This window comes from Anas acuta, chromosome 3 (assembly GCF_963932015.1).
Source record: "Anas acuta chromosome 3, bAnaAcu1.1, whole genome shotgun sequence".
Classification (NCBI taxonomy): Eukaryota; Metazoa; Chordata; class Aves; order Anseriformes; family Anatidae; genus Anas; species Anas acuta.
This window is the reverse complement of record NC_088981.1, coordinates 109,065,134-109,085,811: the sequence shown is the minus strand read 5'-3', so window position 1 is coordinate 109,085,811 and position 20,678 is coordinate 109,065,134. Positions and strand designations below refer to the sequence as shown.

Genomic DNA, 20,678 nt, shown 5'->3' with positions numbered 1-20,678 from the left:
AGCTCCATTTCATGGGAGTAGCCAAACACAGAGATGACTGTCAAGCCAGGCTCGGTTTATAGAAGGGAAATTTGGAAGAGCTGCGGTTTCTGCTCTAGGAAACACCTCAAATATTTATTTAGACTAAGGCTTATTACTGCTGAGATGAGCTTTCTGAACACTGTTACAGATGTCTTCTGAGGTGGGTCTCCTATATCCTTTTGTTTTGGGGCTGTTCCACTTCCTATGAAGTACATATATAGCCATTGAGGCAGAGAACAACAAACTCAACAAATATATGTGGATTTTTACAGCACAGCTTCAAAATTAACCTTCAGGCTCCCCTGTGTACCCATCCAAACCATGAACCAAGTATTATAAAAAAGGGGAGCACCTACAAAATATTCACATATAAGAATGAACAGGACTTTCCCAGATGGACCACATCACAGAGTAAAGTATTTCAGAAGCAAAATATGCCTCTGAGGTCACCTCCTTCAGCCTCACAGGAAACAAACTAAGCTTGTTCCTTTCAGGCAATTCATCTAATCTAGTTTTAAATAAGCCATATAATGAGGCTTCTACAGCTTCCCCTGGGAACTTATTCTACAGTCTAATAGAACTCATTTTCAGGAAGTTTAAATTATTTTTAATTTCCTCCCATTACTTCTAGTTATATGTATTATATTATACTTTATAGAGTAAACTTTTGAAATACAGTAAATAGCCTTTTTTAAAAAACAAAAACACAGCTAACCCTCACCATCATTTATCTGATGGATTTCAAAGTTTTCTTTTACAAATGAATTTCATTCTGATGAAATGTTCCAAACTAAAAACCGAGCAAAATGTTTTCTATTTATATCTATATAACAGATAATATTGTAATGTTCTACAAATGTAACCCACTCCAAAATTAGAGTTATTAGCACTAAAGAAATATATCAGGTATGTCTATTCCCGTAAATTGAAAACCCTGCTTGTTGAAAAAGATTCAGAGTACAGAACATCTTGAAAAGCGGAAAGGGACGGAAATTTGCAATAAGATTCTTACTGCCTGGATGGAATAAACAGTCATTGACAAAAACTCCTGGTTTATTAATAAACCCTACTTAGCTCAGCCAAATGTACCTTCCTAAGCACATATACCTGTATAAAGCACCTGCTGGGAAAAAAAGCCATGATAGAAAAAGACAAAATTTAAGGAAATAAAGCTGGAAAAGTGGTTTTGGGTATTGTAGTATATTGTCTGTCATCATTAAATCACATTATGATGGTACCCTAGAGCTGATAGCCCTTGTAAATTGAATTGTTCCTACAGAACAGCATGGAGATAAGTTAGGTGTGCCTATACTCCATCTCCACTATGTCATCAAGCAGGTATGTGCATTGCTATACATTACCCAAACTGAATGCAGTACAAAGTCTGGTATGGAGCACTAACACCACTGCCCAGGCTGGAGCAAGCTCTCCACAATGAAACCATCCCTCCCCAAACTTATCACCTGAACTAGTTCAGGTATGTCTATTACACACTGTGCATGATCCAAGAAAATAATTGTTATGAGTAGCTAAGGTTGGAACAGATTTGTCTGACCCCCCACTTAGTGAAGGACTAGCTTCAGAGTGAGGGCAGGTTGTCCAGGGCCTCGTTCAGTCAAGGCTTGAGATCTCTAAGGAACAGAAAATACAGAGCCTCTCCAGGCAAACTGCCAGTCTTGTTGGAAATCCTTTGTTTTTTTCTTGTATCTGACTGGCATTTCCCTTGCCGCAATTTGCGTACATCATTCCTCAACCTTCTTCTGTAAAATGCTGTGGCCTATGAAGAGCTTGTTTTCTTTCTAAGTTCAGTTTAGGTCTTTGAAGAGTGATCTAGCCCTATAGCGAGGCAGACTTCACCTCACCGCGCAGCCACACTGCTCACTCATATTGAGCCTGTTGTCCATCAGAAACCCAAACACCTGATACTGGATACACCCCACTTGTTTTTTTTTTTGTTTTGTTTTTTGTTTTTTGCAGAGCTGCATTCTAGACAGTTGGTCCCCAGCTTGTACTGTTATACAAGGTAGTTCCACCAGAAAGCATCAACTTTTGGTGGAAACAAACAAAAAAGTGAGCAATAGGTTTAACTTTTACAATACACCAGAATATTTCTGACAAAAACTAACAGCATGAATTAGGGTGCATGGACTAATTTTAATAAATTCTGACAGCGGGCATTAGGCAGAATGGTAGTGTCCGGGTTCAGACTTGTTATTTAAAAAACCCTTGTTCAGCAGCTGCTGTACCTGCAGGCCCCTGCAGTCACAAGCTGCCTTCCTGTCTGATATCCCAACTCCCCAGGCACCTGGAGCTATGCTACTAAGCCTGTCCTGAACTATTTCAATCTCAGCACCTCAGTGCTTATCTCCCATATACACCCAGCTGGAATCCAACTCAGGGCCTTTTCCAGCTTACATCCCTTAGAAGCCATGCACTCAAAACAGGTGTTCTTTCTTACCTTCTAGCTCTTAGGGGTCCACACTTAGAATAAAGGTACTCTGAGAGAACACCCCATATAAACAGCATGGGACAGTGCTTTTTAACTTTTTTTTTTTTTCCTCCAAAAGTTGCTAGAGAACACAGTAGCAAATGCAAAAAGAACAGCTTAATTGTTAAATCATCCAACCAGGAAATGTGAGACACTTTCAATTTGAGGGCGTCCAAAACCATACCTTCCATCACCAAGCTATAACAATAAGGTTATTTTTCATTCCTTCCTCTCAAAACTGTTTCATTGTGGATAAATTAGTGAATGCATCACAGAAGCAATGCTTTAGAGTACCTATCTTAACCCCTGTATTTCTGTGCCCTAGCAGCTAAGCTGTAAGACCATGCCTTCTCCCTTCTGTCTGTCCCAAGTACCTTGCCACACTGCTACGCAGCTTCAGTAAGAAAGGAAAATGCTTTTTTTCAAAATGCCATACAATGTGCAGGAACTTTTACTTGTGGCTGTGGTTTATGAGGAATTTGTTCTTGGAACTCCTAACATCAAAGCAAGTGTTGTAAACAGTGCACATTAGAGGAAAAATGAGCATTATCTTATCTGTTTTATGAATGACTGCTCACTATGTTGAGTAAGATATCTGTAGACGTAGCTCAGGAAAATACACTGCATCGAGAGAAGTGCCCACTTAGATGTCACACCAAGACAACTTCAGACAGCCGGCTGTCAGAGCAGACTCCACAGCCCGCACCATGACAAGACGCAGATGTTCCAGGACACGCTCCAAATGACTCGTGAGTCTGAAGGGAGAACTGCCTAAAGCAGCCAACCTGAAACACCGAGCACACAGGCACCCGAGATGCCACCCCTTCCTCAGCCACCTTATGCTGCAGGTAGGTGGCTCTTCCATCCTCTAGCTCCTCATGAAATTAGAAGCCTAATTTGTCTCATAGTGAAGTTTCACCTTTTAAAGCATATAAGGAGAATAAACTGAGTAGGCTGGTACATTCAATCCAACTGGAGAAAATACAAAGTTTATTCTCTGTATCAGACCAAAGTTGATTTTTTTTCCCTCAATTCTTTTGGGTGTGTGCTTTAGTCCCAGAGCTATCAGACATTCAAGTTCTCTTGCTGGAGGTACTCTGCTTTGCAGAAAGAATGCAAAATTAATTAGGGAAAATAAAGGGTGGAAAACACAGGGAACATGACCGGATTACGGAAGTCGTAGTGTCTGCTCCCCTAGCTGCTTCATCAAGGAGTGTTTTACATACAAATGCCTAAGAATTCATTCGAGCAGAAATTGGAGCACAGGTTTCCCCCTGCCCGAAGGATTGTCTAGCTCCTAGACTTGACTCCTGTGGCTGGAGAAAAAGAGACGTATCACAGCTCTTTAATACTTTTTGTACAGTAAAACAGCTTCAAGGGGGGGAATAGCATGCTTATCGCCTGAAGGTGGGAAATGAGGGTCTGAACCCCTGGAAGTGAAAGGGGGAATACTGGCTTAATGCAAAAGTAAGTGAAATTCCATATAACATGGAATGTCAGATTAGAGGAGATCAGTGGTTCCATGGCTTTAAACAAAACGAACATAATTAAAAAGCTTGATCATATATTTTGTGTTAAGTTCAAACTTCTATGAAATCAGGGTGATTAAACACTAAAGAATTAATCAGAATCAAAGTCTGTCATATAGTGTTTTTGCTCTCACCACCTTGGTATTCCTTTAAAGTAGAAAAAAATATTAAACTCATTTAAACCCCACTTTTACTCCATTTCCTTTTATTTGCAGCATAATAATTTCACAGAACTAGGTCTGGTTATACTCGAGGGTCACCCAGTTGGATTCCTGATGTTTACTGCTCACTAAAAATTACACTGCAGTCACAATTTTAATTCCTTCATTATGCAGATCTAGGCATGGTAGTCCTAAAAACCTTCTTATTAAATCTGCAGGAATCAAGATGGCTCTCCCTAAAGTCACTGTAGAGCTGGATAAGTTTTTTCATGATTTTGGTTTCACAATGTTTATTATTCTAAAAAAAATAAATCTTCCTTAGAGACAAATCAATGAGGTTTTCAAATGTGTCTAAACAATTAAGAAATGGAAATGTACTGGGCATTAATGGGAACAAGCATTTCTAAGTTCTTTTTCATACCCAGTCTGCAAATAAAGTATCTATATATCTAGAGAACCCATTTGGCAAACATTCTTATATCAGACCTCCCTTAAAATAACTTTTTTTTTTCCTTCTCTGCTTCATCTAACCTTTCACTTTTTCTCTGAACACATAACAGTAAGATCATCGCTTGAAAGAAACGTATGTAATAAACACCTTGAAAATGCCTACCAGGAACCATGCACAGAGCCACAAGATGTCAGTGCAGCTCAAACATGGTTAATCAGGATCAAGCAGCCTCCTCAGCCTCTGAAACATGCTTAGCAGAATTTGTCTTTGAGAGACACCGTCACCATACAAACATCTCCTAAATAAATCTGAAGAGGAATTAAGCTAAAAATCACAAACTCTTTTCACGTCAAGTGAAAATGACTATTTCTGTCATTACTGGGTTTGTCAAAGAAAATGTCACAATACAAAACAGATTTTTATATTCACAAAGTTGCTCAGCAAAGTAGTATGGTTGTTAGCATATTTGGCAGTTTAAACATCTTCCCCAGCTCCACACCCGTGAGTCTGACTGCACCCTCAGTTTTCTGTCATGTTTGAATTAAAGGAAGCATCGGCTGACTCCATACTACATGGTGCATGGTGCTTTCCCTGAGGTAAAGAAGCAAAACTTGTTCCTCCTCTCACTAGCATTAACAAGATGCAATGTCATTAAGTCCTCCTTTCTAACCAAGACAGCTGAAATTGGTCAGTAGAATCGCAACTTGTGAATGCTGGAGTAAGAGCAGTGAGCATCAGAGAAAACTAACAGCCTGCAAAACTAAGATTTTGTTCATTAGAAGATCAGTCTATAAAAGAACAACTGTGCGTTGAAATGTTAGAAAACATTAAGGTAACTAGAGAACAGACTATTTCTTAAATACCTTAAAACAACATTGAATGTGACACTAAAAATTGGAATGCACAAATGGTCTACAAGAAATTAAATAACCCAAATATAGCGTACACAATTAAGAAAAACACTGTCTTTTTAAGTTTATGATGTCTTACCTTTTCAGCATAATTTTGGGCAACAGCTGAAATCAGCTATCAAGTTGATTTCCAGTTTGACTCAACTTTAAATACAAATACATAAAAAGATAACTGTATATAAGAAACAAGATGATCCCATTTCAAAATCAGCAAGAGGTAGTCTTACTCTAGGGAGTAGTGCTGCATAGTAAGTTCTTCAAACTCAGATGTATCTCACTGTATGGTTATAACATCTTACAGCTACATTAAGACATAAATAAATAAAAACAAGAAAAAGATACCCACTCTCAGAAATCCCAGGTAGGCTTTAGGGGACACTGAAAAATGTCAGAGCATTTGAAAAACATCACAATCTTTTTAACAGAGTTCAGATGTTCATCAATACACAATGTACATCTTTAAAAATAATGCAAAATGTTTCCCAAAGTAATTGCAAGTTACTTTGCAAGTAATAGGATATAAATCATGCCTACCTATCTGCCACAAGAGGTCTGGCTAACTTTAAGGTGTGAGTTAAAAGTACAAGAGCAGCACAGAGCAGATGCAGGGTGAGCAGGGCATGCATCTCATGCTAGCAAGCTTACAAGTGAGCCCACAAAAAGTCTGTGCCATTTGTACAGCATTCAGAAGCAAACCTTGATTCAGCAAACTACAATCTGCTCCACAGCTGCTGGATTAAATGGCAAGGACTGCTCCGTGGCACCATCCCACAAAGGAAGTAGAGATGTAGCTTCGAATTCTAATTCGAATGCATTCACCAACCACAGAGGTCACAGAAAGTTTGAAAACATTCAGAATGATTTAGGCAAGGCATGTTACACACAGAAGACAAGCATTTTATTGTTCATGACAAAGAGGCAAAATAGTGAATACATCATTTTTAATTCCAAATGCAACTGGTTCTTTATCACTGTTACATATTTAAAAAAAATCAAAGTAATCAATGACATGTATAAACAAATGCATAATTTACAGAAAAATATTTAGGAAATACAACCAAATGATAAGCAATAGCTTCCAATTAAATTTTACCAAATCAAAGCATTATTATTATATACTCAGAATTATGCCTGCCCAAAGACAAATAGCGTAAGTAATCTAAACTCTCAAATCCTCTGACAATTTCTCTCAACTAGGTCACATGCACAGCCTCTTCTACTGCTTGGAAGGAGGATGCTGTTATGGCTGAGGCTGGGGATAGGGGAAGTACACACCAAAGAAAGAAGACTGGGAATAAAATCTTAGCAAGACATCCCAGCAACTTCATTTAACAATTGTAACATAACCCTAAAATGCCTTTCTGAAAATTCATACAAGCAATGACTGAAGCTGTTATCTTTATTTTCATTTACAGTATAATCCTGAAAATACTTTCCCATTATCTAGTTTCTACCTTAAGGAGTTTGGTCATCAGACCTTCGGAAAAGAAACGATAATTTCAAGCTAGATTCATTACGTGTTGAAAATAAGAAGTCTTTCAAAAAGCTAATGTGCGATTAGCAGAACATCAAAATCATACTCTTAACAGCTCTTTGTTTTTTCTTTTTAAACCACCTGTAATTATTAGGATCCATTTTGTAACATTAAGTATTGTACAACCGCCTAAGTTAAGACAGTCTATTTTACATTAGCAAAAATCAAATTTAAAAATGTTAGTTGCACATTAATATTACACAAATAGAACTGCCATTTAAGGTATTCAGACGATCTTTTTAAAAAAAAAAAAAAAAAAAAACAGACACTCAAGATGTGCTGTTAGAACCAGATGATAGCCAGAAGTTAGAACCACAGTTAATTAAACCTTAAAACTTTTATGCAGAGGCACTTAAAACTAAGTATTACTTGGCACTACAAAGAATATAACCCCATGAAGTAAATATAGAGTTATCAATATGAGTTGAGTGAGCTTTTTCATACAGTAAAGTACTTTTTCTTAATCTGGAGCCTAATCATTATTCAAATAAATGTTTTGATGGTATCTTCACACTGTCTTTAGAGACTGGGGTTCATCAGAATGACAAGTTTCAACCAGTACTTCTGATAGTAGATTTACTCTGTGTGAAATCAATTTTTATTTTTTGTATCATCACAGTGCTGAAAGACTTCATAGTTTTCTCTCCCCCCCCCTCCCCCCCCCCCAGTGTTATAAGAACTAAGATACTTTATTAGCGATGTAGCACTCTCTTTCCAGACACCTTTTTTGGAACTTTTATCACAAGCAGTCCTATCCTATTTCTTTGCTTCACGTCTATCAAAGAAAAAAAAAGGTTTATTTTTGTTTAGTTATGATCTGGTTCACAAAGAAAACCACCACAATTAGAATTTGGATAATTAGGCTGCAAGCATGTTGATTCAACTTCATCAACTGGAATGGGACAGCACCTACCTGCAGAGTAGACTGCATGGCCAGCAGCAACTAAGGCACAACCTAGATTATTCTCCTCATACAAAATATCAACCTCTAACCTCATTCCAGAGCCATAGTGTTTAAAATGGAATATGAGATTTGGTTTACTAAGAAGCTTTTGAAACAGAAATTTGGCTTCATCACTCCAGTATTCCCCTGTGGCAGGAACTATACCATGTAAAGAGCAAGAGTAAGCCAAGTGTGGTAAGACAGACAGACTTTCTGGAATAACTTTAAGTCTATGGATTTCCGAGCAGGGGATGCTTTTCAGAAAGCCATAATCAATAAATGTAATAAGAACAGACTGACTTGTCACTTCACTAATTTGTACTCTGTTCCACTGTGCTTCCAGTCCAAACTGGATCAAGCAGCTGTTACCAGGAAACACAAGTTCTTCTGGCAAAGCTGGCAAGTCATCAGGAACATCAGAGAGCAGCAAAGATAAGGTTTTCATGGAATCAAATAAGTCTTCAAACTGGACGCTGAAGTTTGAAGGATCAGTAACTGCAGTTGCAAACCCAGAATACTTTCTGCCACTCTGCAGCAGCGTCCATGTGATTGAATTCATCCCGAATGACTTCTGAAACTCCTCCATACAGTCTGTATTAATGGATTTTTCCGGTTCAACAACAGTTGTTAAGAGCTGATTCAAGTATTTCTGAAGCAGAACTTTCCCTACTAAGATATCTACTTCCCAGATATGAGAAGATTCCAAGTATCTCAGAAACAAGATCCTTATTCCACCATTTAGGAGTGTATTTACTACATGGACAAATGGAACTTTACTCATTTTTTTTAACCAAACCCATTCACAAAGCACAGCTTGTTTAGGAATGCTTTTAATCTCATCACTGAGAATCTTTGCATTATTTAAGGACACCATCTCATAGATGCCATAATCTATAAAAAAAACTAGCATTAACCTCTCCCTGATAAACATCTTTATCACTTTCGATCGATACCACTTTAAGTTCCTTTCAGATTTTACCATGCACTCCAACCCTTCTTCAATGTTATCTGCCACAAGTAAACCACTTCTTTGTGCTTCTTTGACAAGCATGACATTTAAATCATTTAATATCTGCAGATTTTTAAGTAACTGTACATGAAATTCTCCACCCACTGAAGCATTAATTATTTCTGCTCTTTCTATTTGTTCAGTATTTAGATCCTGAGGAGGTACATTTAAGCACATTTTAGAATTATTTTCCATCCTAGCAGTCTGATTTTTCCTTTGACCACCTAAGTCACTCACAGACTTTCCATCTTGAGGATTACCATTTGTAAGCAGAATTTGCTTTGACACCTGTTCCCAACTCTGCATTGGTTTGTTTTGCAAACTTGTCCTGCCACTTTTCTGCTGAAAGCCATCAGAGATAGAATTTCCATCACAAATTATATCTACTTTCCATTGCTCTCCATCTTGCTCTAAGAATTTGCAAGTGACTAATTTATTATTTGTTTTGTTTACAAAATAGGAAGTACTTTCGTTAGTCCAGCTTTCATCAGGAGCACTGTTCACTGTGCTAAGGAAACAATGAATACTGAGCCTCGGCAAAGTTAACAACTTTTTCTGAATCCTGCAGATTTTGGAAAGGCTTACAACTGCTGTATTGCCATAGTCAATAAACTCTACCTCAAAGGAGTTTCCTGATTTCAGAGTTTTAATAACTGCCCTATAGTAAAAACAGTCAATGGCAAACTCTGCTAAAATGAGATCCCCTACCATGAGCTCACCTAAGCCATTTTCATGACCTATATTCACCATGCTTTCATTTAATTCTTCTGCTAGTTGAATTATTAAGTTTTCATCCTCTGCAAACTGAATATAGAAACTCGATGGACTATTTATATGAGAAATATACCCTGCTACTTCAGAATTCACCTGAATATCACGTTGAGGAAGACTGATTAATTTTGGAATATTTTCATTATCCCTTTCCTGCTGACCTGTATAATTTAGTTGTTCAGTACAAGATTCAGAGAGAACATTTACAGTTATTTCCTTTAAACTTAAAGAAGGATGACACAGTGATTGAGAAGCAGACTTTCCATCCAGAGATTTCTCTCTGTGTTCTGTAGCAGCACTGTAAGGTTTTAGAAAACCTTGTTCTTCACTGCCCTCTGAAGTTACCGGCTTTGAAGACCCACAACACTGGTTTTGTGTTCTACGTGTAATTTGCTCTTCATCTCCAAAATTCTCTCCATTATCTGCCTGGTAATACTCATTGTCTACTTGAAATTCCAGTTTATTTTTCAATTGAATCCTTTCAGGACTTTCAAAACTTACTTCACCGTTATTTTCTACATAGTGTATCACTTCATAACTTCCAACAAATTGTTCTGTATAATTTGTCACGTAAGCCAATTCTTCCAATAGTTTTTCTTCAACTTTCTGACCTACGTGGAGCTGTCCATCATACAACTCAACAACAATCTGGCCATCTGATTCTCTGGATACAATTATAGCTTTCAGCAACTTACCAAGGAAAGTTTCCTCAAACCATCTAATAACTCTTGCTGGAAATTTTGTGTCCTTAAGATCGGACAGACAGCATTTAATGGCTTGCATGGGTGTGAGTATTAGGTCAGTGGCAGAGTCTGGAATAGGCATCAATTGGTCTCTCTCTACCATATGCTTATTTCCAAAATCCACAAAGTCAGCACATAGATAGGATGTTGATCCCACAGGAGAAACCAAAGCTCTATAAAACTGACCATCTTCAAAATATCTGGCTATACATAATCGCGTACTGATGGTATCATATTTTGCATGATTTGCCATCTTACTGATTTCAGTCACATTTCGTGACAATGCCTCTATAGTTGCACTGTTTCGATTAAGCTGGCAATAGAATTTTGAAGGGCTATGTATGTGAGTTATATAAACCTCCTCCTCACTCCCAATTTCTACATTAAAAGATGAGTAATAAAAACTGTACATGGAACCCAAAGGTGCAAGTCTTTGCAATCCAATACATTCAGACTGGTTGAGTCCACATTCCCTGAGAAAGTCCTCCGGACTAATAAACGGAGTCTGTAAGTCAACTATATTGCATAAACAGTTTGGACGTAAAAGAATTAGAGCATAGACAGTGCAAGTCAGTGGTCCTCCAGCAGCAGAAATGAAGTCGTTAAAAAGTCTACACTTTTCTTCAGACCAATTAAGTGCATCAGTTTGTAAGGGTACATTTTTAAGTGCGCACTGAAAGGCTTGACTTTCAAGAGTTAGGAAATCTGGAAGGACAGCTTGAAGATCATTAAGTAGAACTCTTTCCCGATAGCCATAGTCTACAAAAACCACATCAACTTCATTTGTGGACACTTGCTGCAAAACACTTGCTCTGTACCACTTCCCATCTTTGGGACATTTAACAACACAGGCAACCTGTCCGTTTTTGTAAGGAATAGTATGCTCTTTATAGTAAGTCTGGATTTGCTTCATTAAGGTATTTAGCTCTGGCAGTTTACTCTGCAACTGGCATGAAAACTCTGTTGGGGAAACACTGTAAGAACACACCACTTCAAAAACAGTTCCTGGTTTAAACACAAGCTCTTTATAAAGTATTTTTTTTTCAGGTACTGTGACCTGGGAAAATGACTGAGACCTGACCTGATGACTTTCAGAGAGAGCATCTTTTCCAAAAGAGGACGGCATCACTGATTTTCTCAGCCTAGAAGATGTGCTTACTGTTTTTTCCTGTTGAAATACCTGTCTATTTTGTGATACATTATTTTTATAAATATCAGAGGTGCACCGTGCATTTACATAATTTCGCTTTAACTGGAGGGAATTCTGGGCTTGGTGGTTTTTTGACAGATTTTGAGCAGAAACTGGTCTTCTTTCCCGGTATTCTGCATATCCAGCCTGAGCCATAAATGCGGCAACATTAATTTCCTGCAAAGCATTCCTACACCGTGCATTAACAATGTATTTGTTGTTTTGCTCTCCAATGACCTGAAATAGCAGCAGTTTGTTAAATACAATTTGTTTGAAGAAATCAGTTTCCTTTTTAACCCACACATCTTCAATAGGAGAAGTGCAAGCAAGTTCACAACACACAGCTAAAGCCGGCAAAGCAGCAAACTCCGGAAGCAATGTTTTCACATCGTAACCAGGTACTGTATCTGTATTCCCAAAATCTAAAAAGTAGACAGCAATGCTTACATGAAGCACTTCAGTGACAACACCCCGATAATAATGCTTATCTTTGCTATACCTGGCACAGCACAGTAATCCAGGTTCCGGGTTTTCAAGGACCCAGTCATCAGCTCCACAGTGGTTATATGCATCTGCAATACTATTCATCAGGGCTTGAAATTCTTTCTGATATGCACATGTCTGAATCCAGAAGTTGGACGGATTTATGACATATACCACAGAAGCAATATAGTAAGTATTCATCTGCATTTTTACTCTTTTGCAATGCCTTGATAAAGACCTATCCCATTCAGGTAAGCAGTTCTTTGTCTGTTTATTTCCAGTGCGATTTTTAGACGAACTCCAGACACTTGCTTTGTAGCTTACACCGATGCTAGAGATTTTTGTTTCCAAAGGTGGGACAAGTGATGCAGCTGCCTCATTCAAGTTCTCTGGATGCTTAGCATTAATTCCAAAATTTTGATTTTTCAGCGTAATATAATATAAGTGTTTACTGGCATTGAATAAATCAACACAGACACACACAGAAGTCTGTCCTGTCAAGGCCTGTATAAATGTTTTCAGCTGAAGATTTATTACTGCTTCATCCTGACTCCCAAAACAAGACAGTGCACATGGAAATGAAATCATAGGCAGTGACATGAACTCTACTGTAAGTTTCTGAACACAACTAGATGGCACAGTTTCGATATTACCTAAATCCATAAACCAGACTTCCACACAGTTGGGCAGAAGCTGTTTTATCACTCCTCTATGCCATTGTCCGTTTTGCCTTTTAGCAGCACAAAGTAGTCCTAAACTATCAAAAGATGTATTATTCTCTGTACTGATAGCTTCATAGTACAAAGACATAGCTTCTGTCAAATTTTCCAGCTCTTTCTGTCGTTCCTGTATCTGACAGTAAAATTTACTCAGGCTTATTGCAACAGTTATTTTTACATTTACTTTACTACCAGCTGGTAGATGTGGAAAGAGATCTGGAACTGGCCAAAAGTCTGATGGTTTCTCTGAATTAGTAAAAGTAAGCAATTCCTGGACTGGACGTTTCTGTTGCAACAACTGTGGCACTCTCCTAAATGTTTCTGGTGGAAACACTTTCAACATTTCTACAATAAGACAAAAGGAATCTCCATCAATAAGTTTTCCTAACTGCAGTTCAAGAATATCACTAATGACCTTTGGTACTTCCAGAATAAACAGCTGGTACGATGTAACAGATTTCACGTGACCTGTAATCTGCAGTCCTACCAGTGATGAAAAATAGTTTATGGCTTTTGGACTCCATTTTTCTCCAAGAGGAAGTATGTTAGCAAAAATCCCACAAACTACTTTTGGAGGCAGCTGAAAAAAATCATCACCGGCAGAAGCAATATGTATTTCCTCAACCACTAGCACCTGTCCAGTGTCTATAAGAAAGGCTTTACAGATGTTCTCTTTCTTTTCCAAAACTTTTCCTCTATGCCATTTTCCATCCGCATCTTCCACCAAACAAGATCCACCAATGTCAACATTATCTTTCACTTTGAATACACGTTGCATTTCATTTTGCAGTATGTAGTAGTCAAGTTCACACCCCACCTTGCATTGACCCTTGAATACTATGACCACGCATTCTGGATGGCACTCTATATGACTGATCTTCAGATTCATATCAACTACATTTGGTGAAGGAGTCAGAGATTTCATTCTGTCTGCAAAAAGAAGGAGCAAGATCAGCCTGACAATTTTTCCTATTTCCTTATTAACTAATTCCTTATATGAAAGTTGTTTTTAAAATGTTTTAACAGTATATTTTTACAGTTCTGGCTAGAACATATACCGAACATGTAACTGTCACGTTTTATGCTATTGTGATTGTACTTGGCACAATTCTCTTTTCACAAAGATACTCAGATAATAACTGAAAAAAGTACCTCTAGAGCTGCTCTCATTGCTGCAGTCTACATTTCTCACTTGAGCATAATTTATCATCAGAAAGTGGTTCCCAAAATGATAAAGAGAACTAAAGATACCAGATACCTTGGTAAGGGGAATCACAAACGTAGGAAGGGAAGGGGGCAGATAAGACCAGGAAAATACCTATTTCTTTTTGGAAAAGTATTTCTGCTCAAAAGAAGTGGAAGGCAATTCATGTCCTTTATAAGTATCTGGTGATCTGATCTATATCTAATAAATTCAACCACAGTGCTCTCCAAAGGAGATTCAGAGTATCACTGTACTAGACCTGCAGTTTATTAAATTTACCTGCAAAAGTGTTTCTAGTGTATTTCTTTCTTTTTAATATAGGAATTACCAAGGATGACTTCTCACACTGTGTTCTTTTTATGCAGCTTTTCATGTGAATTATTTCTTCAAACCAATGACATCTAATGCTCTGATTTACCTTTTACTTCATCTTTTGAATTATATTCATTACACTATCACATATAGCTTTAGCTTATTTTATGTTTTCTTAATTGCAAGGACATACAGAACACATTATCTATGTCTAACATTTTTGCCATGCCCATCAACAATCAGGTCAAATATGTTTTGTACTGTCTTAACTTGTACTGCTCTGTAACATCTGGTTCTGACAGTTTAAATACCCTCAAACCATTCAAACTATGCCCTAACCTTCATCTATAATTTGGTCTTCAAGATCAGTTTCCATTTTCATCCAAATTTGGACATTTCAATGGATCTGCAATTCCACATTGTTTAAAAAGGCAATACATGCCTATAATTTAACCAAGAAACTCTATGAACTAAGCCACTGTTCTAACCAAGTTAATTATGGCAGTCAACATCTGTCAAATGCAAAGACAGCTCATAAACACACAAACTGGGCAAAACATGCTTGATCTATGACTTTTTACATAATGTTAAAAGTGAAGCTTTCCATTTGAACTACAAATTATTAGCACAAGACCTTCCTCATCTTGCAAAAGATTTTTCAACAGAATTGGAATAGAAGCTCTTATCGCAAGCATATATGAAGCAACTAATGATCATACATCTTCAGAAGAAATACTGCTCCCTGTCATTCTTTGCTCCATTGTAAAGCTTACCATCATAGAATGGTTTGTATTGGAAGGGACCTTAAAGAGCATCTAATTCCAATCCCCCTGCCATAAGCAAGGACATCTTCAGCTGAAGGAGGATGAGATGACACTGTAAATACTTTTCAGAAAATAACAAATAAACAAACACAACCAAAAGACAAAACTAACCAAAAAAAACAACGTTCTCAGTAAAAGCAGTACCAAATCCAGATCCGACTACACCTTCTTTAAGCAACACCCATGCTTTGCACTTTTCCCAGTAAAAAAAATAAAATAAAATAAAACGGTCTTTTCTACCTGCCAGAAACACCTGATCATAACAGAGAGAATCAAATCATAGAAGGTGCCATATCCGCTGCTTTGCGAACCTCATTACTTCCACTGTTTTCATTTGTTATGTGTTACAATTTAGGCATTTATGGTTTTTTTGCCAGTTATCATAACCCAAACAGCAGCATCACACTGAAACAATCAGATTCTTAACGTTCACAAAGTAACTTCTTGCTCTTTACTCACCTTCTATACCAGGTATGGCTTATGCTTTCAGAACGTACTTCTTAGAAGCCTCAGGCCTTATAATAGCAGCTCTGCACCTCTCTAGAAGATAATAATAAATTCATCAGAAAGTAGAACTCTTGTTCTCCTCTGAACACTCCTCCTCCCCGAAACATCCTTAAGAAATTCCTTATGCCCAGTTTAATTAAAACGTTAACGTTTCAAAAAACAGAATTACAAGACTGAACCCACCTTCCTAAAACCACAAAAGACCTTTCTTCATTGGAAGTTGGAAAGAAAAAAAGGGGAAAAACAAACAAACAAAAAAAAAGAAAACAACAAAAAACAGAGCCAGAACACTACAAATACTTGCTAAGCAAGGCTGGTCACACAGCTACTCGTTTGCTGAGCTTCAGCCAGCCAAAAATCTATTATCTATTACACATCGCTACAATGCGGATTTAAAAAATGTTAAAGTAACTTCTAAAGCACAACCGAAGGTAGGACAGGAGTGATAATCTAAGGGAACTGCACATTCACAACAGCAGCAGCTCTGCACAGGGCTAGTTGACACCCTGACATAAGCAGAACGTGAAGCAGGGCTCAAACCCACAACACACACAACACTCAGACGACTGCCACCCCCGATCAGCAGCATCTTTAACGCTCACAAGCACGAAAGGGACGTGGGAGAGCCGTAACCACCACAGCACGACCATTTCCCACCACCTTAACACCGGAGCGACGAGCGATACCCCGCTGCCACCGCTCTTCCCACACCGACAAAATGGCGGCGCACCCACGGCCTCACAGACATATACACGCTCTTCGGGGCCGGGGGCGGGACTCAGAGTTGATTGACAGGAGCGCTTTAAAGGCTCCCAGCCAATCAGCACAGCGCATCGCTGAGGTGCAGCCTCCATCTTGTGCTGAGTGGGGAGGGGGGAAGGAGGTGGATGAGGTTTGGTTTGTTGTTCAGGGTCACGTTGTTGGTTTGTATTGTTCGTTTTTCTTATGCTTGCTTTTTGCATCTGTCTATCATAACGGTCTTTAACCTTTTTTAAAGATGTCTGTGAATTGTGGGTCATCAAATCTTCAGGAAATACCTTAAGAGGCTTTGAGAGCTTTCAGTCTTTCCCATCATCAAGAATTTCTCCAGAATAGAACTGAGTGCATCTTAATAGGAAGTTTAAATGTCCTGCATCAGCAGGATCTGGTGCGTGGAACCTGGGTAGGGCCTCTACAAGAAAGCTGAGCTTTTATTTATTTGTTCATTTGCTTATTTATTTAAAGTTTCTTATTCAGAAAACAAGTTTACTGAGGTGGTCACAACAAGAAACTTGGTATGCAGAACAGTCTTGCAAGTATCAACAGATGTACAGTACTTCTCCCTCACAGTTTGAATGAATTTGTACATGTATAATAGTTTCTAAGGGCTTACCTTCACTTTTTACAGCTTTTTGCCACAGGTCAGGGTTCTTGCGTTGTAGCTTATATTTTCTAAAATGGCAGGAGAGAAAAGATGCTTTTACAGTAATCTAGATACAGTAATCTCCAAGTACAGTTTACAGTGAAGTCTGGATTATATATATTTAATGTGTTATACCTACTTGAATTAGCCCTAAAACTGAGAGTAGTTCTCAATTCAATTTTGCAGGTAAGTGCTCGTGGCCGTGAAATTCTATCTTTTTTTGTAAGGTTTACTCAGAATAAAGAACTTACAGGTCTATCATTGCTACACCTTTATCTTTATAAACCTGGAGAGAATGCCTAGTGTATTCTTGAATTATTATGTTCCCCCCACAGTATGTCATTAATGGCAGACTGCTTTGGAAGAAGCAGTCATTGCTTCGGTCACTGCACATGAATTTTGTGCAGTTTGTTTTGTTCCTTGATAGAAAATAAGGGTATATGTGTTCATTCTAAAATGTAAGGTTGTGTACTGTCTTAAGTAATGCAGTGCAGAAATGCCCTATGTACTCTCTCTGTACTCCAGTCTTCCCATTTCGGCTTTTTTCAGCTACAGAACCTGTTGCTGTTAAGCTGGCCTTGGGAATCTGAGGTAGCAGCAGGGTTTCACATCCATACTTGTCTTCAGGTAGTTTCTCGTGAAGGCTTTCCTGCAGGAGGCATCTCACCCTCCCTGAACACCTCTAACAGGAGGTGCAAACTTAAGGAAACTTCTCAAATCTTGCAAATAAATGAGTCTGTAGCTCAAGAAATCTGGAACAGTAATTTTAACCGCTAAGTACATACTGCACTTTTTTCATATAAATCTGTTAATTTGAAAATACTGTTTTATCTGCTGATGTGCAGGTACTGCATTTTGCATTGATGTACTGACAAGGGTTTTGGGGTGTTCTTTTAAGAGTAGTCTGTTTCTTGAATATACATCTTATACTAAAGATTATCATATGTTTAGCTGTTTTAGAGATGGATGTCCAGTGTATTTCTAAAGGTAGAATACTACTATATTTAGCATAGTAATAGATGAATTAAAGACTCGCAGTACTGAAATTTTCCCTTTTCTAAGGTGTTTGGAAGCAGTTTAACTAGATAAATGTAAGTATTTTACTTGGTGTTAGATTATCAGATTTCACATCCATCACATTGGTCTAATTAGGCTGAGTTAGGTAAGAATGGAGTTCATTAGTATCATGTTTATAGGGAGCAAAGGTAAGACTGAAACTTATAAATAATTTATATTATTGCAAGACTATAGACCTCAGACTGAAATTTACAATCCAAGGTAGCATCTAGTCATCCTCTTCAGTGCAAAGGGAGAGTGCTGCCTCCGTATGGCAATAGGAAAGGAGCAATCTTGAGTTTATGAATACTAAATGTTACAAAGAGATGTGAGGTGGTGCTACGCTTTTATCTGTAATTTAAACTGAAGTCAGTGTTGTTCTCATATTACAATCCAAAATTCACTCCTAAAGGCATAGCACTATCACAATTTTTTATTTTGTAAAGGCAGCAATATCTACACCCTTTCTTACTTAAATTACAGTGGCGATGGCAGCTGTAATATAATAATCTTAGGGCTAGAACAGTCAGAAATGGATTCTTTCAGCATGACTGAGCTTAAAAACTGTGCCACTTCCCTGCAGAGTGCCTTAACCATGTGCAGTTATGCATGGTGGAATGCAGTTTGTCCCTCCTTTTTGAAGTTGTGCCACTGTGGCTGGGAGGAAAGGAAAAGAGAAGATGACTGGACAATCTGTCAGGGCAGATTAGATGATGTAGCTTTCTCACCTTTATTCTGGGAAGGAAGAACAGCTATTTATGCCTTTGTTACAGAACTTCTTTGGAATTTTACGTTACTTCAACCAGTGAAGGAATTGTCTTTTCTGATATAGGGTGGCATTTTTTGATAGCTCTTTGGTTTGCTTTGGTATAATTTTTTTTTTTCCTATACTTGGTATCTACATTGAAAAGTGTCAGGTGTACATAAAACATTTCAAAATCTCAAAAATTAGCTCCTCCAATAACATTTCTGAGATGTGAAGTGTCACTAGAGGCCTTTGTAAGCATTCAGAAAGCATATAATGGCCAAAAGCAGAAATAACAGTATTTATACAACCCGTAACATCCCTACAGTGAACTTTGAAAAACTTGCAAAATCTACTGAATTTTTACATTTGAGTAGTGAATGTTTTAAAATACTGCTGAAACTGCATGTCAGTTGGTAGTAAATCTGAAGCTCTAAGTTTTCAGTTCTTCCTCTGTTGATCTTTACAAATGCTGTATTGCTGTTATTCCCACAAAAAGCTATGCTTTCCTTCCTCATTGTTATTGTGAGGTAACCATATTTTTGCTGTTTTATCCAGTATGGAAAGTTAACAAATTCTGGCGAGCTTATTTATATCATATTGACAGAAATAAAAGTAAAATGATACAATGTCAAATAATATGAAAGAAGAATTAACGTTATCTTTTATTTGTGAGGCTTTTCTTTCTTAACAAGTATTGAATAAAAAATGTCTGTAAGATGAAACCCCTGATGTGAGCCTCACGTATTTTGTATATATCAAAGTAATTAACAAGGAAGCACTTCATGTAAGGCCAGAGTATTTGTCTTCTCTTCAGGAAATTTTTGCTGTTACTGTTACATAGGCGCTAAAAACAGTTAAAAAAAAATAGAACTTTTCACTAGAAAAGCTTTTTGTGCTCATGGTATGAGATGGCTGTATGTACTCTTTTTTTAATTCTGTAAGAGATGACAATCTGACTGTTTTACTGTGTTCCGTATGCTTTCATGTTGGGTTTCTTGTGAAGAACTGGATATTAGTTTTCCTTGTGGATGGATGGAAGTGTGCTATAAAGAAAGCAAACCTGTTCTTCCTGCTACATGTTAGCACAATATCATAAATGAAGTTCTACTGCCAGCTGTCTGCCAAGAGAGAGAACAATGTCGGGGCGTGAGCAACAGCTGAAAATATTCTACTGTTCAGAACTCTCTCTCCCTGGAGGGGACAGAACATAAAACAATGTTATCCTTTATTAAAAAAATAACACGGATGCTGAAACATTACCCAAAGGATGCCTTGTGGATGGCATAGACGTTCATCTCCCAGTCTGAACACCAACAGTAGTCTCAGTAGTCTGCAGCCTTCCTAAAGCACCCTTGGTGGGTAGTAAATGTGGATTTGATTTGATTTGATCTGAGCAGTTGGAAAAATCCTGGAGATACATTGCCATCAGGAGGATACCACATAAGAAGAGGTGAGGAATTGTCAGCTTCTCTTCTGTAAGAGTTTTAAAATAAGAGTGAACCTCACTGAATTCCTTGGAGGAAGGGGGGGTGGGGGGGGGGGGAGAGCTGGTTAACCACCTACCTCTGTGGAAGGCAGGAGTTATTCCCCTCTTCTTGTAAACCATAATATGTCCACAGCTGAACGGAAAAAATGTTTTAAGACTTCATCCTATACTTAACATTTCCTTCTGG

At 37.9% G+C, this 20,678-nt stretch overlaps 1 protein-coding gene across 3 annotated transcripts; it reads right to left on the bottom strand.

Annotated features, from left to right (window-relative positions):
- Positions 1-6,437: 6,437 nt before the first annotated feature.
- Positions 6,438-20,370, bottom strand: TDRD15 (tudor domain containing 15). 3 transcript variants are annotated; one of them, XM_068678715.1, is made up of 4 exons: positions 20,266-20,370; positions 17,172-17,230; positions 15,752-15,832; positions 6,438-13,882 (listed from the first exon to the last, which is right to left on the bottom strand). In XM_068678715.1, exon 4 carries the CDS (start codon positions 13,875-13,877, stop codon positions 7,902-7,904), a length of 5,976 nt encoding a protein of 1,991 aa, XP_068534816.1. In that variant the 5' UTR covers positions 13,878-13,882; positions 15,752-15,832; positions 17,172-17,230; positions 20,266-20,370; the 3' UTR covers positions 6,438-7,901. The 3 variants fall into 3 exon arrangements, with proteins under 3 accessions (XP_068534816.1, XP_068534814.1, XP_068534815.1); XM_068678713.1 differs by lacking the exons at positions 17,172-17,230; positions 20,266-20,370 and adding an exon at positions 16,460-16,574; XM_068678714.1 differs by lacking the exons at positions 17,172-17,230; positions 20,266-20,370 and adding an exon at positions 16,402-16,508.
- Between the last annotated feature and the right edge of the window lie 308 nt (positions 20,371-20,678).

What these genes read in the sequence shown, in the direction of transcription:
- TDRD15 (XM_068678715.1), bottom strand. Translation starts at nt 13,877, where the DNA reads ATGAAATCTCTGACTCCTTCACCAAATGTAGTTGATATGAATCTGAAG.